We start from the raw sequence: 22,265 nt of genomic DNA, 5'->3' as shown, positions 1-22,265 counted from the left end.
TACGTCGGCAACTAAACCATCCCATCCGTAAACCCAGCTTCATCAGACGAGTCACATCGGGGACGCACATCTCATGCTGATCTTATAGACTTATAACGACCACTTCTCAACCAACTTCATGCGCGCGATTCAGCTCATCATTCGAGTTTTTGGCAGATTCGCGAGCTGATATGGACATCTCAGTCTCAACTTACCTCACCTTACTCGCGAGCAGCAAAAGCATAAACTTTCCACCTTGGTAGCAAGTTTCGGCGAGAAAGAAGTACCTGCCCATCCCAGAAACCACTTAACCTGCGACTTGACGTCTCATTCCCCAGACCCGATTCTACCAAGAAAATCACATTTCAAAACACCAAACGCCCGTCAAAAAGCGAAGATCAATCGAACATGTGGGGTGAGGAGTTGACCAGAGAAAAATATCGGCGTCCAAAAAGAAAAAAGTCTTTGTGCGCGAGAGATAGTCACCCGGAAGCCGAACCCAAAAAATCGTCGTGGTCGGAACTATGAGGTAGCTTGAACCAAGCTTCTTAGAAAAAAAAAAAAAGAAAAAAAAAACGTGTCCGCTTACCATGATGAGAATCAACGCCCCGTCTATCCGCGACAGCCCAGCCTGAGCGGACGGCACCGTACCGACCTACATACGGACCTGCGGCTCGTTGTGACGACCGTGCCGGCCACAGTAAGACCCCCCGGCCTAGCCAACCCACCATCTGGTCAAGCTTGGTTCTCAAGCAAGGAAGAAAAAAAAATGTCAAAGTATTCAGACGCCATGTGGACTTTCCTCGGACTACCGTCAATCCGGTTCATTCTCTGCCCAAAGCCACCTTTTTGTCACGAGAGATAGGGATAGAGAGGGAAAAGCTGGTAGGTCAAACTAGGGCAAGCTTGTCTATTGTTCACGTATACGATACCGTACCCCCTTCACCCTTCGACTCACCTGTAACCTCTTCACCCTCCAAAACCTCGTATCCAGATAAGATGGTAAGGTCTCCTCCCGCACCATTGCCCGCAAACAAGCCACACCACACACACATGTCACCTATACATCCCAGGGTAAACAAACCGTTCCAACCCCCCTTCTTCCCCCTTGAGCTTCGGGGCTGACTTGCGCAAGGGCTAGCCGTCGTTGACATCAGTATAAACGAATAAATCGCCGCCGGGGGGGAGAACGTCAACCGACCCTCGCTCCGTCCCGGCGTCACACCGGAACCTCCTCGCCGAAACCGCCCCCAACATCCCGTCGTCCCAAAATGGGCAATATAAGGAATTGGAAACAGGGTCCCTTTCTTCCCCCTCTTCTACGCCATTACGGGTGCATTGTCCGAGAAAGCTCCAGGGTCCAAATGAATGGAAACCTGCTCATCACTCCGTACCATTCTGCCCTCTATCGAATTGATTTTCAGTGTGTTCTTGCTCATCCTACCCTTCCATTTCATCCACACGAACTTCTCTCTCCCCCCCACCAGACTGAGACATCTAGAACCCGGCCCTCCGCCTCACCCGAATACCACCCACATACACAACATCCCGGTTCTCCCATCCAACCCCCAAACCTCGCCCGTCCGTCCCACCACAAGGGAAAAAACCAGGGTCGGTGAACCAGCTTGCATCGCCAGCTCAGGGAGGAACGAACCAACGAACGGGGTGGAAGTGAGCTTTCTACAGTACGGAGTACGAACACTCCATCCCCTTCCCATTCTCCAAGGAAAAAAAGAAAGAAAAAAAACGCCCACGAACAGCCTCACCCACATCTACTGCGTATCCATCTTCATCCGGCATCCAGCCTCGTCATCCGTCCCACCTCAATTCCTTCAAAAGATCACTCCCTCTCATTCAGAAGTTACGACACAGCGTGGCACCGAACCAGACTTCGGCTGACCTTGGAAACCGCGGAAATCGTCCCATCCTCACAAATCCTGGACCTGAGGGGTAGGCGAGATGGATCCTCCGTGCTTCTAGAAGGGCGCGGCCGCGCGAGTGCGTGTAATACTCGTATACTAGCAACATACCCTACTCCGTAGCTTTGATCCTTGATGAGATCGTCCATGTGCGTCACTTCTCTTGGCAAAAAGGACGACGCCCAGCAAAACATGCAAAGACCTTTTCATCGTGCGGTCCTCATCAGTGTATCAGGTCAACACACACTGCCTTACCTACTAAGTCCAAGGCCCGGGTAGACAGACAGTGGCCACTGAACGGTTTCTGCGCTGGGGGGGCAAACAAAGAAGAGAGAATCACGGTGGCCACGTGCAACAATATGATCTGAATCAAGTGGTGAATAAATTGATGTCAAGAATAAAAAGAGCTCCTTTTTTTTGATAGCTTCCGCGACCTCTCGCGTCGCACAGAGCAGATGCCACCCTCCCAAACCCAAGAAATATCCTGCCACCCACTCCCTGAGGTGTTGGTTACACGTTCGCTCCAAGTCTCATCAGACCACACCCTGTCCTAATACAACATGACGAACAAGCGCCTTGCTCTACTCCCCGCTTACACCCAGCGTAAGCCCCAGTTGGATAGACCCTAGATCTTCAAGAGCACAAGACTCCAGATAGCTTCGAGAAGAAAACAAAAAAAGTGCTCCATGACGGCATTTGATGGCCCGATGTCTCGTCCGGTCAAGGCTTGAGAGCTCGTACACAAAAAAAAAACAATATTTGCTCAGATCCACGTTTCGAGTTTGGACAGCCCAGGAACAGTTGCGAGACGAAACACCGTGGAGAAAACCCCCGCCCAATCGAACCCACACAATGTTTCCGCGACAGTATTCCAAAGCAGTCAGTCGTCTCTCTTCCGCGCAGCGCTATGCAGGTGAACCCCAACTCCGGTATGCTCTGGTCCTGTCGAGCTCCCAGCCCCGCATCCTACACGCGGCTGGTGTCCACTCAAATAATCGGACGGGAAAGAAGTCAAATTGAGGAAGGATAAGCTTCGAGTATGATCAGTAGTGGTATCACCCCCTAAATGATACCACCAGGCGGATCATAGCCCGTTGTCGCGCCTCTGGCTCCCAGCCCGGCACTCCCTGGTTGTTCTGACGACGCATCGACTTGTGCGTTGTTCGTTTTTCGTAACATGAACATTGGTTTCTTGCCCTCCTTATCCAGCTGCTTGAATAGGATCAGAGGTTTCTCCTCCAGCCCCAAGCACCGCTCCTGATCGCCGTAGACAATATACAGGGCGTACTGATCCCAGGGTGCATTGATTTGGTATTTTTTGAGGGCGGCGGGCAGCACCTTGTAGCACGGATCGTCCATACTGACTCGGAATGACTTGAAGATCTCGACAGATGCGTTACTCGTGCTTGGTGTATCGGGGGCTGGGGTTGGTCCGCGTTTCGGCGCCGTTTGCTGTTCCCGGCCTTTGTAACTATGGTCGTTTTCGGCAAAGGTGGATCGTGTAGAAGGCGTCGGGGCTTCGGAGCGGTCGGAGCGATAGGATCGAGAGCCCAAGGTCGCGCCGCCAAGTGTCGGAGGGGAGGTCGGCGAGGGCATGTTCGGGGAAGGATAGCCGGGAGATGTAGCCGTAGCTGAGCCATTCATAGCTGCCAGATGCGATGAAGATAACACGGCTCGTTCCGCAGCATTTGAGGGATCCAGCGTTTGCTCCATCGACCTTTCGTGCGTTGTTTGCAGGTGTGACGGCGAGTTGTTCTTTGGCGTCGTTCCTAGCATGATTCTCTTGGTAGAGTACTGCCGTTGCAGGCTCATCGACTGAGTGGAAGAGGGTGTTGGAGCGGGTGGCGATACGGTCTCGTAGCCATAGCCCTGGTTGCTGTTGTTGGAGACGTTGGGCAGTGGTTGTGATGAATCCTTTGCCAAGCGCAACGCAGGCAGCATATCCTCCCTCAGCCGTCTGAAGTCTTCGGAGAGTCGACGCAGGTCCTTCTCTACCATGCTCATTCTCTCGTCTCGTAGACGGAGCTGCTCAACCAAGTGCTTAATATCCTTGAGGGTTGCTGTCGCGTACTGGGCCTCCGCATCGGCAGCTGGGAGAGCACATGTCAGTGGATAGTCTCTGCAAAAGAAATGCGGCGTCACCTACATAACGGCACATAATGGTCGCTCTCTATTGGTATGTCCTGGGCCTTCTTTACATCATAAACGCTCTTCAGGATAGTGAGGCGATGGCCAACACTGGCAATACCCATAGACTTCAGGTCATCGTGTTGTAGGGCAACCAAGGCTTCGCCGACAATCTCGTTTTCTAGTTGAAGACGCAATCAGTCAGGTGTCACAATGCATAGAACAACAAGAAGACCAATGGGGATACGCACCAACAAAGCTGTCGGCATATTGCGCCAAACCGATTGTGCTGATGAAATCGGCGCACTCGTCGGCGGTCCACTCGGAAATGATGGTCTCGGGCAGGCGGTCGGCGCTGCTACGGTGACCGTAGGTCGTGGGCGTATGCTCGTTGGAAGAGGGGAGTTCGGAGTCGATTGGCGAGCCTTCATCGTCGGCGACAGGCGAGTTGGGCCCCAGACTGCGCTCGTATTCATCGTCGGCATCCGACTCTGCGTAAGCAGTGCCCGAATCGAAGTTCATGACTGGCAGCGTTTGATCGGCGGCTCAGTGACAGAGGAGAGGAGAAAGGGTGGAGGTAGAGGTGCGATAGCACGTTGGAGAGGCGTGGCGAGGCGACGATAGTAAAAGTCGGAACGGCAGGCGGCAATCAGAGAGAGAGAAAGCAAGGCGCGGCAAGTCGAGTCGAATCGAGAATAGGAGAGGGCAGGCTGGAAGGCGAATCGGGGTCTTGGTGTCAAGAAGCGCCGGCGGTGCCCTCAGCGTGAGGAGGTCGTGGCGGCGGCTGCGGGGGCCCGTTGCAGAAGAGATTGGAAGTGTGGAAGCAGAAGCAGCACACAAGACTGGGCTGACAGGGTCGGGATCGTGAGCATCGGTTCCTGTGGCAGCAGGTCGGCGTTTCTGTCCGACGAGTTGAGGTGAGGATGGCGATGTCAAAGGAGAGAGAAGGTGGGAGTTGAGATGCGCAACAGCGAAAGAGGCTCAATGGGGAGACACGCTACTTGGGCAGGCTAAGGTCGTAGACTGCAGGAGTAAGAGGGACGAGTCGGTTCCAAGATGGGATCGTCGTTCGGGTTCGGGCTCAGGCGAAAAGGTGGAGGAAAGCGTCTGGCAGGCCGAAGAGCCAACAGCAGAAGACTGCAGTTAGGTAAGGTAGGTAACGGCAGGGCAGTGAGGGCAGCGGGTGCGTGTTCCACTGCTTGAGGGGGAGGGGGGATTACCTAGGTAGGCAAGGTACCTAAGGACCAAACATGAGGAGTACAAGGGATTTGGTGCGGGAATCCGCTGGAGCAAAAGTAGTTCTTGTGATGTGCTCCTAAGCCTGGTGCCTTCCATGGTAAGGTACCTTTGGAAGGCTGCGTCCGCCGTTGGTAATGGAAGGTGCCTCGAGAAAATGCTGGGTCGTTTCCCCGTGCGGCGTTCAGTGGCCTGGTCCACGTCCCAGTTGGGTACCTTACCTTACGGTAGTGGAGCCGCAGGTGTGGGCGCGATCCAGGACAGCCCCCAGCAGTACTTCTGCCCGCCATCCAGTGAGAGGTGCGCCCTGTTGCCTGTGCCAGCCCGGCCCTTACCTTAGCACCTTACACAGTACATGGCAAAGATACTGGGCCTTGCCTGTAATGGTACTTACATAGTATGTCCCGGACAGAGAAGCGTGGCCAGGACAAGGAGACAAGAAGGCGGGCAGGAAACCCATGAAAAGCAAGCAGCTTCCTCTTTTCGGATTGTAATCTGCTTGGTACCTAAAGCCGTACGTCTCAGTCTAGGCGACCTAGTTGAAGCAATGTACGATTGGTACAATTTAGGCCTAGAGAAAGAGCAAGGTAAGAGACATACATCCATGGTTGGATCCACGGCCCATGGCACCGATGGCAGATGGTGTTTTCGTTTCTTTTTCCCCCTTGACATTGCATATGCAAAGCGACAAAATGATGGGCGCAAGTGACCTGGCACACTCACGGGTCACCAGGGCCAGTGGGCGGTAGTGACATGCAGATGCCGACGTCAAAAATGGTCTCCCGGCTGGTTGCGAGATGATGATGCATCAACACCACCACCACCACCACCACCGCCGCCATCATCATACGGAGTACTGAGATACTCCATATGCGCCGTGCCGCCTTGTTCGGCCCATTGCCGCGGCCACAAGAGTCTGTTAGCGCCCAAGGGGGTCATCCCTGCGCCATCCACGACATCCACAACATCCAATTGCTTCTATTGCTTGAAGATGACTCTTTGCCGTCTGCCCGCCTCCCCGCCAAGTTTCTTAGGTGATTAGGTACGATTGATTCTTTCTTACATCCAAGTATCAGCCTTTGCTTCAACGTTGGCATCTGAATCCCTGACACCTTCAACAAAGCATGCCCTGGCTTGCCTGACATATACCACACACAGTCGCCCATAGCAATTAATATGCAAGCCCCGGCTATGAAGCTGAAGCTGAAGCTCAACCTACCTTACCAACAGCACATGCCTCTCCCAGCTTCCACCAGTTCCTTGCTTCTCTCTCAGAAACAGTCTCCGCACACTGCATATTGTGTGCATGGTACCTAGTAGTGCCCAAAAGAGGCTGACGAGTTTTTCCCTCCCGCTGCATCAAACATCAGTGGCATGTTCCAGAAGCCGCGCCATCTGCGTTCCTCATCTCCCCCATGAACTTGTGCCACCCAACGATGACCAGGTTAATCAAAGTAAACAACGGAATAACTTGACAAAGGGGGAAAACAACCCCAGGTAAACAAGAGATTTTTCCAATTTTTGACGGCATGCAAAATGAAAAACGGTCCCGATATCTGCTAACCGGTGCAACATTGGCACGCTGCCCCTCTCTGTCGGTAATTGGGACCGAGCAGCCCAGCCGTTACCAATCGCTAAGTGATAAGTGGATTATCCTCCTCGACTCTCCCGTTTCCCGTTTCCCGTTCAGTCCAAGGTCCACCGTCCACCCCTCCAAAACGCCGTGATGCCCTGCCACCGTAACTTCCGGAATATGAGAGATATCAGAGAGGGAAGTCACCTCTCAGGCTGGTCTCCCAGACTCTCATAGCAGCAAGGAAGAAATACGACCATTCGATACCCCGTAGTATCTTGCCTTATCTCGCCTTTCCCCTTTGAAATGACGACCTTCATGTCAAATACAATCTGATTTCTCGCCAGGGTAAGCGACGCGGCTATGTACCTACATCCTATCTCAATCTTGAGGTACCTTACCTTGAGGTAGCTCAAGTATCCCGTACGAATACCCGACGGCAACGGGGTGAGTACCTCCTTACTTTGACTTTAACCTCGACAGACAAACACAAACACCAGGGCCGAGCACTGAGCACGAGGAGGGGGAGTCAGGAACCCGCAGCGAGAGCCATGCGGTGAAGTCATTATCAGATGCTTTTGCCGTTTCTTGTTTGCTTTACCGTCCAAGCACCGTCAAGTCCTCCACCAACCACATTGCTCAATCCCAACCACTGCCCGCTCTTGTCTTCCAGTCTGTATGGAATGACCTGGATCACCTTCCCCTCCGTCGAGACACACGAGTGACGAACCGCCGTCCTGGCTTGCCTGACCTTAACATCTCTGCTAACCTCAAACATCCCAGGAACCTCGGCCAACCGCGTGCCACACATCGTGGGAAGGGGTTCCCGACCTAAACCTGCTTCACGGCAGAGTGTCCCGACCGTCCAACCCCCCGCACCTTTCATTCGCCCAAACCGCCTCTTCAGGGTTGATACCGGCAAGCGTCAATATGCAAACTCTCTTCCAGAAACACGCCAGCTACCTCATCTACACGACCTCACCTTGTAAAACGTTGCTTAATCGACCCAGTATTCTCCTTAGCTGCTCCATCCATAGCTCTACGTTCGGCTACCCCCAAATCCAATTGGCAAAGAAAATTGCCCGACTGGACGCTGAACTTAGCAAGCCGCCTATGCTATCGCCCTAGTCACAACTCTACCTTCTACTGTACGAATACAGCACTCAGCTTGCCGTGTCCAATGAGCCCGAATTGACTGGACAAGTGACATCAAGAGCGTCCGGGTACCGGCTTCCTTACTGTCCAAACGGAACAAATGGCGCTCTACGAATACCTTACGTTTCCATTGTGCATACTGGATGGGGTTCCGTCAGTCTAGGCCTCCATCGCCCACAGTCTACGCGTTCAACGCCTTGCAACCAGTTCCCACACTTCCCCAGCTGCTCCATTTGACTCATGACGATGGGTACGGGTAGCCTTGTACCAGCACGCAAATGAGGCATTTTAGACAACAGAGACGTCGTCGCCGTCATATCGAAAGGCCCAGCCAGCGATATCAATATGCGCGACTAATCATCTTGGGGGCCTTCCATCATTTAACATTATGGATAAGCACCCACCCGCCGCCGCCGAAGCTTCCAAGCTTGTCAACTTAGGTCCAAGGCCGCCGTCTTGGCACTCTATAGCAAACCTGCTGTCATCACGTCCAAGCTACCATTTGCAGTCCCTTGGACCCCCAATTTTAAAAACAGAATTCCCTACAGGGCTACGCAGATTAGCCTCAGCGAGGCTGCCAGCGAGGGAAGGCGAATCGACCAAGGCCCCGATAAGAGCACCCGTCAGATTGAGCCCTGCGTCGATCATCCTCGGCTCCCTCTGGGCTCTCGACTCATCCTCTCCTCGTCCTTTGACCTCTCTGGCCGTCTGGCCGTCGTCCTTACTCTCTGTGTACAGAGTACGGCTACCCATCCAACATTGTTCATCGCAACTCTGTACCGCGGCACAGCCACCCCGTTGTTTCCTCAACATCGTCCAAATTTCCTCCTTACCTGGCCACTTATCCTCTGCTGAAATATCCAGCTTTGATGAATAACATCCAAGAATGTGACTTAACTGCATCCCACTTCCCAGGAATATAGGTCCAGTCACGACACAATGGAGAGAAGAATATCAAACGGCCCCCAATGACACTCCGCTTGACGTGTGAGTTTCAGGCTCTCTGCCGATCCATCCGGGCAGGACGCTAGAGAACATCCACATTCGTCTATCGCGAACCTGTGTCGCGTCGAGGCTAGCTCTTGCGGTGCGGTGTCACCAATCCGCGCATGGCAAACGTTTCGCGCCAATAGACGCGCTACCGAGAGGATAAACACCAAATTGGGCTGCGAAGATAGACCTAGGACCCAGCCTTCCGGTTATCACATTTGGCATTCTCTCAGAAAGTCCGCGGAAGTTTCTCTCTGTCGTTTGATTCTTGAGAGCGCCCACATCGAACCTCTCGGACCATCTCGTATAAACAGCGCTATCCCAAACCGACAACACCTCTATCATGGCGTTCATGTCACCATCGACCCTAGTGCATGCTACATTATCCCGGAGCATTGCACGACCTCTTGACACCTCGCCCACTATTGTCTGGTATTAGATATGAGACGCAACCTTTTCCGTCTCACATTATCTTCGAGACAGAGTGAGGAAGACCGACACGCCAGATCTTATCGTTCATCTCAAAAACTCACTTACACCGTCCCCGTCCGTCCATTCATGGCTCACAATGTGATGCCCCTCAGCATTGGAGAACTCACTGTTCATACACGAAGCATCCGGAACTTTCTCCGGGACCCCATCGCAGTGCCCTCCTGAGGAAACAAGTCCCATCATCATTTCCCAAGAGTCCGAGACCCCGTTAGCAAACATCCATCAACCGGTCACCCGTCGCACTGAACCACGGCCGAACGCACATCCAAACCTAATATGGAAGAACTGGCTCGTTGCTTACTCCGGAAGAGGCAAGGACAACTGCCCATCTCTTCTACAGGTCCCCTCTCTTGTCGAAAATCCCACCCCAGATAGACTTCGACGCTAGAGCCTCTCCGATCTGACGCCCGCCGCTCCCCTACGCCAGGCTTACACTACATCAATAGGATCCGAACGACGGCTCGCTCGGCCGAGTCCCTCCTCCAGGGCCCCTTTTCTTTTTCTGTTTGCCGCCTCTTTGTATTTAAGCTCGCAGCTCGCAGCTCAACCGCAAATCATCCGCCATCATTCCGAGCGACCCCTCTTGACCACGGACTTGAGTTGCTTCCCGAAGCTAGAGCGTCCGTGCCGACATCGCCCACAGAATCCGAACCTACCAACCAAGTATCTACCACTTCCCGGGTTTCCCAGGTGCTCAAAGTAAACCTTGACATATCATGTGCGTGTGCGCTCTGTCATCTCAAGATCTTGATGCCTCTTGGTTCTTTTCAGGAGCTGGCTTGATCTCGTCTGGGGGGAAAACATCTTTAGAGAACCGTACGGACACTCTCCAGATTGGGAGAACCTTGCGTACCATCCAGATTACCCGCCCATCCGAGCTCCGAACCGACCTCATCTCACCTTGGGTTCTGCGTTATCCCCGGCCGTCCTCGTCGTCGCACCATAGCTGCGTGTCGGGCTTCATCGCTGCACATCGGGCTTCTCTGCTCTGTTAAACCCCCCACGTCTCTGTAGAGCGAGTGCGAACAAACTGGACTAGTTCGCGCACCGGTTGCTACCGAGTTTTGTCTAAACTCTAACTGAGACCATTGCCTTGAAAGCCAAGAGGCTATTTCAGCCTTAATTCGCAGCAGGCGCGCCATGTAAGCAGAGGGACAGCCGGCAGTTCATTCTTGCATATCGTATTGGGGTAGCCCGCCTGCTTGCCCATTACCGAGCAAGTCTTGATATCGTTTTGACACTCGGCCGGTCGCTTTCCGCAGTGACAACATTTCCTCTCTAACTTGAAGTTGCTAGTTGAGAATCCGTATAAGCTCCTTGTTTGTGAGTATATCGTACCTTTTCTTTTGCACCGAGCATACGTGTTTGCTCCGGTTAGATGACATGCTTGGCCAAAGTTGCAAATTGCGGGCTTTGAAAAAAGTCTGAAAAGTGTAAGAATAGAAGCCAACTGTAGAGACGGATTTGTATGCCTTGCCCTGTGTAATCGAGAAATTGCATTGTCGCAGCACCCTGCCGACGGGAGACTTCCTTCAAGAATATGGAATCTTGACATAGAAATAGGGGTACTAAGGGCAACGTGACATGCTCCAACTCAGCTGTCTCTTCAAATCACTTCACGTAGTCTTATTCCCATGTTGGCAGATGGGATACTGGGTCACACTCACGTCTGGTTCTCGTTATGGGATGCTAAACCTGTTTTCTCAACCTAGAAATAGTGACATGCACTCATAGCCTATTGCCAACACACCCACAGAGCCCATACTGATACACTTCTTCCCTATTCCAACAGTTCAACCCATGGGCAATCCCACAGCGTGTGGTGTAATTCATGCAATCTGTCCACGACCGTCATCCAACAACACCATCACAGGGCTTGATCTCCGCCCTGATCCCCCCAGCCTATCAATTCCAGAGCTTCAGACATCCTGTGGAAGCAAGTTTGAGGCTGCAATACATCATGGAGACCCATGAGAGATACATCGTTCGTGAATCACAACTTTGGAAGAAAGCTTGCTCGCTTGCTCGGGGCTGTGGCGTCCGAAAGAGCTGAAGAATCGTCATGATGCTCTTTCTTCATCTTCCTCTGTGTGCCCAATTTGGCCAATCCTTTCATTCTCTGCTTCTTCATAGGTCCCATTTCTCGGTGTAGGATCTTGACGTGATCCTCCACGCTTTCGGCATATGCCTCAGGGGTTTGCCTCTCATCTGCAACTCGCGTTTTTGCGTCGCTAGTGTTAGCCACAGACATGTCGCCCGATCTGTTCGCGATGGTGATGATATGTTCGAGCACTGCCGACCGAGGCCGAACGTGGTTTCCGTGAGACGACATCACCCGTTCAGAACCCCGAGTCACTTCATGCTTGTTCACTTCAGTGCGAGGCGGCGCCGTTTGGTTTCGTCTGCGCTTCTTCTCTGTCTCCTGATCCTCAATTGACTTCGGGCTGAGAATAGACGAGGCGCTTCTCTTGGAGACAGGCGTATGCCAACCACCGGGAGATCGAAGTCTCTCGACAAGCTGTCTTTCGGATGTGTGGGGATTGTTTCCCGGTTGCACTTGTGCTCGTCCTATACGACTATGCGTGTGGGAGCTACATGTCTGCCGGTCCTTCTGGCGATGGCGATCCATTCCTTCACCCTTTGATATGGGACAATTGCGATCAGTTATCGAGTGGTTGTTTCTACTACGTTCAGTGCTAGGTTGGGTTGGGGCAGGATCACGGGCACCAGAGTCGCTTCCTGTGAGAAAGTCAACTTGTGTAAACTCATAGTCGAGCAATCATGAAAACTGTGCAGTACTCACTTATAGAACGGAGCAAGTTTGACGTCGGTGATTTAGCATAGTTGGGTGTACCTCCTGTCTTGGAGTTGGGGAGTGTATGGCTTCTAGGCCTACCCGTTGTTAAGCCAGTCGGAGCATTCTTGCTAAGAGAAGCAAAAGAGTCGTCACTGCCGTATCCACCTTCGTACTTGCTATTGGCGAACCCAGGAAGGGGTTGTTCGGGTTCGTACAAAGGGCCTGGCAAAGTCTTGATGGCCACCAAGCCCAACGTGTCGGGGTCCATTCTACGCTGATTCAACACTTTCGGCTTCTGGCTTGGTGTTGTGCGGAGAGACCGACCCCGTGTAGCAAAAGACGCCTTTGCGGTTGATGAGGTCTTCGCAGGGGTTTCCACTCTCTGCTTCTTGGTGGCTGGAGCCGGAAACGACTGGTCAGGTGCAAGATCATCCCGGATGCGCTTCGACCCCTTCGTTGTCGTCGACTGAGTGTTCCTTTTCAAATCGTTCTAGGTCTTTGAAGAGGTATCATCCTGACGTTGGGCTCGACGGATAGGCTTGACTTCATGCTTCGGAACGGTAACAATTCTGATGGAAGGCTTGGGCGCCTTGGCCATCATGTTGGATAGCAGACTGAAGCTTTTTGGTACAGTCGGTTTTTTTGCGGTAGCCACATCTTCCTTTTTGCCGGTGTTGTGGGTGGTGTCCAAATCCAGGCGTGTTGCATCAGTATTCTTTAATTGTTTCTTGGGAAGGCCTTGAGATTCGATATCATGACCGACTAGAGTCGAGGATAACGATGATGTGCGAGGCCGGGAAGTAGTCTTGGCCTTGCTAGCTGCTATTTGTGTATTTTTCTGTCTACCCGTGCTGGAAGAAGTTTGGAATTCTTCGTCTTCATCTTCAAGAATGAAGCCAGAAACTCTGATTGCTGCAATCCCCTCCTGGAGGCCGTCGGCTGAGGCAGCCGTAGTTGTAGGCTTTTTGGAGGTACTTCCACGGCTCTCGCGTTCTTCGGTGTCAGGGAAGAAGCCACTTTTGAAAGCCCGACTCTGCAGCTTATCTAGAAATCTCAGGTGTCCAATATGGTCGCCGTTGGCAGGCGACGGAATTCTCAAAGGTGAAGAAGGTGCGTGAAGGTGTGCAGTCGGGTCATCAAGCAGTGGGTTACTGCGATGCAAACCACCTTGATCGACGAACAGGCTGTCGGCAGCCTGGGATGTTGCCCTGGGTTCGGCTGTAGCGTGTAGACTCGACACGGTAGAAGCCTTCTGGAAACGATATTCCGAAGGATTCTCTCGATAGCTTCTAGAGAACTCGGTTGATGGTAGAGAAGATGCGTTCCGGCCAGCTGTGCATTGAGTATTGGGAGGAGGGTGTGGTCCCAGAATGCTATGCCTATCGTGATCGATAGCTGACGGAAAGTGCGATTGCGACTGAATCGGACCGAGTGAAGAAGCCATGGCTGGAGGTTCAGGGAACGGAGTTCTTGGAATTTGCTGATAAGCTGCCAAAGAGCTATTGAACCCCTCAGAGCCTGACTGAGAAGCTGGCGATGGCTGGATGTAGTTGGTGCGATGTAGAGGATACTCGGCCTCTGCACCGCGCTCACGCGATGAACTACCCTGTGAGATAGAATAGTGACGCGGTGTGAAATTTCTAGGTCGAAGGGGTGGAAGAGAAGTGTATCTTGGCTCGGCAGGGTGTCGAAGAGGCTTCTGCTGTTGGCCTGATGACCGACGAGACACCACAGGAGCGTGGTGAGTGAAGTTGTCTTCCATACTGAACAACCACTCAGCGAGCAGATTTCCGATGATGGTATCTCTCGTGTGCTCTGGAAGTACGCTCGTTGTTTGGGGATTCGGCGCGGAAAGTTGATGCTCAAGATAGACGCGATCGCGCAGGCGCGACAATGTTCCAAACTTGGGATAAGGAAGAATGGCAAGAAAAGACCAAAAAGGCGACACACCAAAACACCAAAAATACAAGATCAGACTCGAGGAATGATTCCCCGAGCACTGCGCAAGTAAGAATGGTAAGAGAATGTGATGTGCGGAAGTGGGAGGTTGGTGATATTTGCGCGGGTCTCCGAGCAATGTGATGTGATGATGGGAGGATGGAAAGGTAAACAATTTCCGGGATGAGGAAGGTGTAGAGATGAAGAGCGGACGAAGTGAGAAGGATCGGTCCGCCCTGAGGTAATAAACATCCCTCCAACCTCCTTCTGACCGCCCTCCTGAGCCGTTTCTGAGGTAACCACCGCCTCATCAACGACCTCACGTCCACGTGAGGCGGTCACGCGTACGCATTTCTCGTCAAAAGCTCAGATGGAAGGAGCAGAGTGCCTCAGGTACCCAAAGGTGAGATGGTCAAGAAGGAGCAAATGGGTAAAGGGGCATGAGGTGGCTCTCAGAAGGAACGTGAATAGTGTTAAAGGGAGAAGAGCAGGTGGATTCCTTGGATCAGAGGGGTCTGTGGGGTTGTTCTCTGCTTATCTTATTGATGACCCCGAGAAGAAGGAGGAGGCCGTCCACGAAATTATCTGAGTATCTTTTTTTTTTTTTTGTTATCAAGTACATAGCTGAACCTCAAGATGGAAGTTATTCTTTCCCGGAATGGCCCCCGATATCGTCTTCTCTCGAGTTAGGCATTCCTGGAATGGTGTCTACTGTTTCAAGCCTCAATTCCTGGCGTCTAAGGCCATATACAGAAGTAGAAGCTCTCACCTACTTGGCAAAATAGGAGCGTAGTCAGTCAATTTAAGAAGAGAAAGAAACAACGGAGGAAGCATTGAGCGAGTGCTTCTTCACTCTGGTGTTCGAGAGCAGTGCTCTAATAATTATGACAGTACATCCCTCAAGACTCGTGACATATCAACAGCAATAATGACTAATCGTTCATGAGTTCAAAGAAACAAAAGAGTTCACCCCCCCGGTGCTGAACTGGGGGCTACATCTCTGGTGCTCATGCTGGGACTCGAACTCGCTAAGCCTGTCGTCGAGTAGGCTGGTTGGCGTTCTGATTGTTGACCATGAACCGTTCCACCACCACACCACAGTTTGACCTGACCCCCGGCCTAAGGGGCGCCTGCTGCGCTGGTGACAGGAATTGGGTTGAGGGGGTTAATGAAGGCTTGTTGTTGTGTATTCAGGGCGGTATAGGCAGAAGAGGTATCGGATGAGGAGGTTTGTGATGTGGCTGGGAAAGGCAAGGCGCGGGTCAGGGTGGCTGACCTGGTAACCATCGAGGTATGATCTTCGAACAATTTGACTCTGTCGAGTCTTTCCTATATTCTCTGTGGAAAGTCTGATGTTGGATATCTTTGATATGAGTCTAACCACTACGCCGTCTTGCTGGCCCTTTGCAAAGCCTTGCCAAAGTGCTCAACAAAATCAACACAGTCCACAAACGTATTATACAACGGCGCCGGCGCAACTCTGATGACATTGGGCTTCCTCTCGTCAATGACCACCCCAACCTCCTCAAAGTACTCCATCACACCATCCAACAGCCCATCCGCGAGCTTCAAACTCAACTGCGCTCCGCGCTCCTCGCTTACCGACGGCGTAATGATGCTGAACATATCGGAACTGAGCCAGTTCTGGAGCAGCACCTCCAGGAACGCCGTCAGCCGCTTCGACTTCTCACGCAGCGGCGCCATCCCGCCCGCGAGCTCAAACACCTCGAGCGAAGCGCACAGCGACGTGATGTCGAGCACGCTCGGGTTACTCAGCTGGAAGCCGGCCGCCCCGGCCGCCGGGTGAAACTTTGTCGCCATCACGAAGCGCGAGCTCTTGTCGTTGCCCCACCAGCCTCCGAAACGATTCACGTAGCCCTTCTCGGAGTCAGCGTCCTCGACCGAGGTCGTGACGGCCGTGTGCCGCGCGTTGACGAACGCGCCGCCGATGCAGCCCGGCCCGCCGTTGAGGTACTTGTAGGTACACCAGGCCGCGGCGTCGACGTCCCAGTCGTGGAGGTGCAGCGGGACGTTGCCGACGGCGTGGGCGAGGTCCCAGATAATGGGGATGGCGTGCTTGTGCGCGAAGGCGGTGATGGTGGAGATGTCGAGGAGCTGGCCGGTGTAGTACTGGATACCGGGCAAGAGGATGAGAGCCGTGTCTGCGGCGTGGGCCTCGATGATGGAGAGGATGTGCTGGGTTGCGAGGGTTGGTTCTACGGCGGTTGAGGGGGGCTCAATGCAGACCATTGACGTTGACGGGGAGAGATCATGGTGTCTGATTTGGGTCTCCACGACGAACTGTATGAGCTGTTAGTGCCATTCTCTTGTCTAAGTTTGCGGAAAAGAGCTGACTTACATGGTCACTCGGAAAGGCCTTGCTCTCCAGGATTATCTTGTGTCTGCCATCCTTCTTGGGCTTGTAAAAGGCCGACATGAGAAGATGGAGGTTTGCCGTCAGAGTCTGCATCACGGCAACCTCGGATTCCTCAGCGCCAACAATGGGGGCCATCATCTTAGCCGCCCTGGCGTCTACGTCGAGCCATGTCGGCAACGGGGAGTCTTCCAAAGGCTTGAAATGTCCCTGGACACCCTGCATCGCCCAGGTGGACAGATACTGCTGTATCCTCTCGGCGGTGCGCTTAGGCTGCAGACCGAGAGAGTTGCCGCAGAGGTAGGTGCATTTCTGCTGACCGGCCTCTGATGTGGCAGAGCCGTCATCTTTTCCTTGGAGAAGGATGTTAGCTCCAAAATCTAGAGTCTAGAGGCATTGAGTGTGAGGAGTAGCATGTGAAGGAGTTAGGGAGAGTGAGAATGAAGGGAGCTAGGTGTCTTCTGATGAAGTAGAATGATGCCTCCAATTGCTGACCTTTCTTGGCAAGGGTCTTGCTGGTGATGTCTTGTTTCGTGGGGATGACGAACTCGTCCCGCGTGTGCCTCAGCGCATCTTCCTGATCCAGGGCCTCGGCGCGTTGCCTGATGGAAGCGTCGAGGAGAGGGTCCATATCGGGTGAGATAGTGTGGATGACCTTTGACTAAGATGAGGTAGGACAACCTCTTGCTCCGACCTTGGCTTGAGGTTGGAGAGAGGGGGTGGGGAAATCGAAATGGTCGTCAGTGTGTCTTGGGATCTACTCTCTCTCGGGTTCACCTTGAATAGCAGTGTCGCAGTAACCCTTGATCGTGTGTGTCAAGACCCTTGGATTCAATAAGCTGGCCTCAATATTCTGCGTTCACGGCTTACAAGATGATGCACGTTGGGTCAGAGGTAGTGAGGTCAGCAGTGTTTTCCAACCAAAAACACGAGTGAAGTCATGATGCTCCATTGAATAATTCCCGCGCGTGCGCCCCTCCTCCAATGAGGGGTTCGGATGGAGCTCCGGCTGGCGGGGCCACGCCGTGCAGCTGGCAACGTTCACCACCACCTTCCATCTTTTGTGACCACCGAGTGACCATCACCACGACCACAACCACTTCAAGTTGGATGACTGTGTGGACAGGTACCTGAACTTGGGATGGAGCTGCCCACTCAGAGACCAAGGGAGCATCAGGTGTTCCCACTATGTAAAACAGGCGGAGAGAGGGAGGAAGAGGTGAGACGATGGAGAAATCACTATTTCAGCATCAGAGGGGGAGAGGATCCTCTTTTTCTCCAAAAACTTGTGGTTTAGTGGACCTTGAAAAAACTTGGTGATGTATCGTGATGCCGAAGTCAAAGATGTGAATTCGATTAAATCAAGGTACTTTCCTTCGATCCTTGACATGTACCTTGCCCAAGTACCGTATACTTTGTCTAACTGTGTCAATGTACACTTACTTGTACCGGCATATATCTCACGAGTTTCAAAAGATCAAAACCTGCATCGTGACAATCAAAGAAAGAAAAAAACTTCTGTTCCATTCCATCATCATCAAAAACAACAATAACGTGCTCGAGCTAAACGCCTCGGATTACGAAATATGGGAGTTTTCATTACCCCCTCAAAACCCCGGTATTACCCCCTCATTACCCCATAGACTGGCCACATGCGGGGTTTTGCTGACTCGTCCCTTGGCAAGGACCCTCCGCAATCCGCGAGTCTGGGGGGCACACGAGATCGTTTGGGCCCAGACAGGGCCTGGTCGGTACCTTGAGCCTCGAGGCGCAAGGTAAATCAGGTACGGACGGCGGCGGCGGCGGCGGCGACGACGGCATGGTGGGGGTGGGCTTGCGTCTTTGTCTCGTCCCTCCAAGTTTTTTCTGTTTCTCGTGGATGGCGGTACCTGATGGACTAGTCTTACACTCCATCCAGATGGAGTCCTTCTTGGGGAAAGGAGGACCACATGAATGGACCCAACAGAATACATACGAGTCTATACTATGTACGACTAGATGGAGAGGGTGGGAGGTGGAAGGCTAGGTAGGTAGCACGGGGTCGGACGGAGCCAGAAGACGAGTCCGTCACCCCCTCCTCCCCGTGAGCGTCCGGGGATCCACGGCGGGTGATGCGGAGGACAAGGTGACTCTGTGACGGGAAATGGATGGTGGAAGGTATGCTGCCACTCTCACCCTCCTTCGACGGAGTTCCATGTTTCACGGAAGGAATCACGGCACGGGGTTTTTCGGCAGCTGCGGGCGCTAGGCGGGATATCAATGTACGAAGTATTCATACACAGCAGCAGCAGACTGACCGGGCTTACTTTCCTTGCAGATCCTGAAGCAAGTCTGGCAAGCCTAGGCCCGAGGAGGCCCGTTTCGAATTCAAGCCACGCTTTTCTTTCTTTCTCTCTTCGTTATCATCTGTTGTGACACGGAACTACTCTCTGTGGTTTCCCAGAATTAAGCAAGTCTTCCCAGAGCCATGGAAAGATAAGCACCGGGTGCCCAACCCGAACATCTTGGAAAGTTTCCCCTTGCTCGCCCGGGTGGTCGGATGATCCTCGCACTTTCGGGTTCTCCCCTTAGCCTCATGCAAGTTTTCTCTACGGAGTGGTCGAAAGGGGGTGGGGGCGGGGGGGGGGGGACGACGGGCTGGTATGGGCTGGCTATGGAGGACTGAAGCCATACCTACGTAGAGTTATGGAAGTAGACGCCGCTTTGGTGACTTTTCTCACAATCGACCGATTACCTTACCCCGATGAAATAAAGCTCTGCAAAAGGTAGGAGGGAAAGAGGGGACTGACAATAGAAGGAAGACGACGCTTTTCCCCGGCGGGTGTTCTGCATTGTACCTCTTTTTCCAACGAAACTCTGTAACCAATTACTAAAGATGGAATTTGGGAACGGAATGTCGCAGATTCAAGGACACGACACGACTAGGGTTGATTGGCACTCTCCTACGAGGACAGGAAAGCCGCTGCACCTAACAATACACTCCGCGGGTTCTCTTGGCCGGAGTTTGACTTGACGTTGGGACAGTTTCGGGTGGAGACCCCGACCCTCCGACGTGATCACCCAAAGTCGTGTGTATGGAGTAGGGGGAGGCTCTGCTTGGCTACCAACTTGTTCTATTTCATGTTCTCTCTGTGACGGGTCACCGGTACTACGATGGCTGGTCTTCCCTAGCCAATGCTACTCCGAGTTCTAGATTACAATCCAAGAGGCCTCCCCTGACGGCAGGCGTAAACGGCGTGAAAATCCCGCCCAATAATGCCTCTGGGTTACTCAATTGGGAAGAGCCATTTTCTCTCCAGCGGCTCAACTCAAACTTTTTTTTTCTACCAGAGCAACACGCTCGAAAATTCGAAAAACAGGGCTATCTGATCGTGGTACCTTGCCGGATCGGAATGAATATACGCGGCTCGATGCGCCCGTCGATATGCACAATAGAGGAGGCCTCTCGTTTTTCTTCCCGTTGTGTATATCCAATCAAGTAGCAAGCGAAGAAAGAAAGAAAGAGCAAGAGAAGGGGGGGACTGGACGCATAGGTCAGGAACCCGGTCGGAAATATTTCTTACGTACTCGTACATGTTCGTGGCGGCCGGCAGTGAGTTTTGCACGATGCCGCAATTATTGCAACAGCTTTTGTAAACATTGCGACAAGAAGCAAGGGGTCAGTGAAAAAGTCAAGCAGCAAACACAACAACACCCCCAGTATCGAAAAAGACTTTATTGTATTGTGATTTTGTGGTTTGATTGTCTGGAAATAAACCAGAACCACTAATTAATTCTCGTTTCTATGTGTCATTAACTGCCTTTCTACACACCCCCAGACCCAAAACAGAGGTGAGAGCTTCTCTCCATCGTGACCTGGGGCTGGAATGGTGCCATTGACCTGGAACCCCCGAACCGGGCTTGACGGGCCACCTGGCGCGGCGAAGGAAATTAAATAACGAAAGTCGCATTGTGACCTTTCTCGTTTTTTTTCTCTTTCCTTTCCTTGGTCCGTGGTCGAGCTAGAGACTGGTGACGGCTGACTTGCCCCAAGCTTTCCCCGGGGAATGGGGAATGCAGAAAAGGAGAACCCGCGGGACCTGGCAAAAATCTGGGGAAAGGCACCTTGGCAAGTGACGATCCGAGTTTTCCATCCCCTTGTGGCTGTGCTATTGGAGTCACGATCTCTTCACTCCTGTCAATAGCGACTAGAGGCGTTGTTAGGGTAAAGCGGTCTCCGGGACTCAACCCCCTCTTTTTGGCAGCGGGAATGTGGACGTGTGCGTGCGTGCGTGTATGTGTTCCACACCTTGAGGTGTGAAGTCTAGAAGTCGGTGGACTGAAAAGGTGAATCGGGGTAAGGGACGGGGAGAGAAAGATCGTGACACATCGTGTCTCTTGACCCTTCCAACGGGGACATGGTTCACATCTCAACCTTTACAACTACGTGACTGAGCATCAAATCCACAGAATCAGTCCTGAAAATGCAGACTTGGACAATCCGTCCATTCCAGGCTTCCTGTCAAGTTTCCCCAAACTCTTACCCCATAACATCCACATGGTATATTAGTATGCAGGAAGGGGGAACAGCGCAGTGCTTGTTACTTTCCCGGAAGGAGGAGAGAAGAATCGAATTTGGACGAAACAAAAGGCCTTGTCAGACCGCGTGACGAGAGGAGTCTTGGGTCCAGGACCTTTGGAGACGGGCAGTGTTTTACAACGGCTTTTCCATTTGGTAATGGCGATGCGGGATCGCGGGGCATCAATTTGGATCGTCGGGGCCCCGGCCTGGGGTGGCTAGATTTAGTGGAATAGACTGTGTTGTTACGCAAGTCGAGACTTGAAAAGGGAGTGAGAGTATCGTGAGTTATGAACACCATCCAAGGTACGGTACCGAAAAGCTGGGGTAAAGCAGAAGCAGAGGAAGCGCAAGCTGCAAGAGTCAGAGGGAACGGGGCATTGTCCAAACGAACTAGGTTTCCCATCATCCAGAGTCCTTCCCAACTTCCCCAATGGGGCCAGGTCGGACTGTCCCGTGGCCATCTCGGGGTCGCAACTGGCGCTGGCGCGGGCTGCACGATCAAGTAATCTGGGGGTAATGGAAACTCGACGATTCGGGGGCCCGGTCCCGTCGGTTGGCAGATGGAACAAACAACAGCCATGCTAGAGCGGCTGTGGGGAAAGGGAGACATCAGCCGCCGCGCTCCCGGGCCACTCGGGGCTGAAAGGGTCAAGGGCCATCCCCAACATTGTTGCCGTCCCGTGATCTTTTTACAGGCTTGACCGATTTTCCCTCGGATCTTGGACCCAGGGGTTCTACTTCTTGTCCTGGTCTAGACGGTTGTTGGGGGGCCTTTCTGGGCGTGCGTGTGTAAAAGGAGGGCTGAGCTGGTTGATCTGTGTAGTTGTGCAGAAGATCTGGGGTAAGACAAATATGGAAAACAGAGAGTCTCGGTTCCTGACGAGGTCGCCGGAAGGGAAGAGCGGGAGACTGGTGTTGTTTTTTCTGGGGGAATTAGATAACCCGGTTCCTGTGTCCGTATCCAGTTGCGATTGATAGTCAGTCTTTGGACGAACATGGCTGTTGCTATTAGTGTCCATATTTTTGTTATGAGGTCTGAGCTGTTGCCGGCCGGGGGACTTGTTGTTATCATGCCGTGATTCACAAGGGGAGGTACGACGACTACGTACACAACAAAGAGGTAA

At 52.8% G+C, this 22,265-nt stretch overlaps 8 protein-coding genes across 8 annotated transcripts; 1 reads left to right on the top strand and 7 right to left on the bottom strand.

Annotated features, from left to right (window-relative positions):
• Positions 1 to 2,479: 2,479 nt before the first annotated feature.
• On the bottom strand, positions 2,480 to 2,749 carry CPAR01_13646 (uncharacterized protein; the record flags this gene model as incomplete). Its single annotated transcript, XM_060497898.1, has 1 exon — positions 2,480 to 2,749. A coding segment is annotated over one exon (270 nt), but the record flags the coding sequence as incomplete, so codon positions are not given.
• A 211-nt stretch (positions 2,750 to 2,960) lies between these two features.
• Positions 2,961 to 4,547, bottom strand: CPAR01_13645 (SAM domain-containing protein; the record flags this gene model as incomplete). Its single annotated transcript, XM_060497897.1, has 3 exons — positions 2,961 to 3,988; positions 4,045 to 4,206; positions 4,277 to 4,547. 3 exons carry the CDS (start codon positions 4,545 to 4,547, stop codon positions 2,961 to 2,963), a joined length of 1,461 nt encoding a protein of 486 aa, XP_060343365.1.
• A 4,990-nt stretch (positions 4,548 to 9,537) lies between these two features.
• CPAR01_13644 (uncharacterized protein) lies at positions 9,538 to 9,636 on the top strand (the record flags this gene model as incomplete). Its single annotated transcript, XM_060497896.1, has 1 exon — positions 9,538 to 9,636. One exon carries the CDS (start codon positions 9,538 to 9,540, stop codon positions 9,634 to 9,636), a length of 99 nt encoding a protein of 32 aa, XP_060343364.1.
• A 1,828-nt stretch (positions 9,637 to 11,464) lies between these two features.
• On the bottom strand, positions 11,465 to 14,030 carry CPAR01_13643 (uncharacterized protein; the record flags this gene model as incomplete). The annotated part of the gene is made up of 3 exons (XM_060497895.1): positions 11,465 to 12,210; positions 12,275 to 12,758; positions 12,813 to 14,030. 3 exons carry the CDS (start codon positions 14,028 to 14,030, stop codon positions 11,465 to 11,467), a joined length of 2,448 nt encoding a protein of 815 aa, XP_060343363.1.
• Positions 14,031 to 15,589: 1,559 nt separating this feature from the next.
• On the bottom strand, positions 15,590 to 17,211 carry CPAR01_13642 (kynureninase; the record flags this gene model as incomplete). The annotated part of the gene is made up of 3 exons (XM_060497894.1): positions 15,590 to 16,507; positions 16,566 to 16,960; positions 17,076 to 17,211. 3 exons carry the CDS (start codon positions 17,209 to 17,211, stop codon positions 15,590 to 15,592), a joined length of 1,449 nt encoding a protein of 482 aa, XP_060343362.1.
• A 1,814-nt stretch (positions 17,212 to 19,025) lies between these two features.
• On the bottom strand, positions 19,026 to 19,157 carry CPAR01_13641 (uncharacterized protein; the record flags this gene model as incomplete). The annotated part of the gene is made up of 1 exon (XM_060497893.1): positions 19,026 to 19,157. The coding sequence occupies one exon, from the start codon at positions 19,155 to 19,157 to the stop codon at positions 19,026 to 19,028; it is 132 nt and encodes a 43-aa protein (XP_060343361.1).
• A 746-nt stretch (positions 19,158 to 19,903) lies between these two features.
• CPAR01_13640 (uncharacterized protein) lies at positions 19,904 to 20,155 on the bottom strand (the record flags this gene model as incomplete). Its single annotated transcript, XM_060497892.1, has 1 exon — positions 19,904 to 20,155. One exon carries the CDS (start codon positions 20,153 to 20,155, stop codon positions 19,904 to 19,906), a length of 252 nt encoding a protein of 83 aa, XP_060343360.1.
• A 1,005-nt stretch (positions 20,156 to 21,160) lies between these two features.
• CPAR01_13639 (uncharacterized protein) lies at positions 21,161 to 21,721 on the bottom strand (the record flags this gene model as incomplete). Its single annotated transcript, XM_060497891.1, has 1 exon — positions 21,161 to 21,721. One exon carries the CDS (start codon positions 21,719 to 21,721, stop codon positions 21,161 to 21,163), a length of 561 nt encoding a protein of 186 aa, XP_060343359.1.
• Positions 21,722 to 22,265: the final 544 nt, after the last annotated feature.

Source organism: Colletotrichum paranaense, assembly GCF_030867605.1.
Source record: "Colletotrichum paranaense strain IMI 384185 chromosome Unknown Scaffold_13.1, whole genome shotgun sequence".
NCBI classification, from domain to species: Eukaryota; Fungi; Ascomycota; class Sordariomycetes; order Glomerellales; family Glomerellaceae; genus Colletotrichum; species Colletotrichum paranaense.
This window is presented reverse-complemented; position numbering and strand designations above follow the sequence as displayed.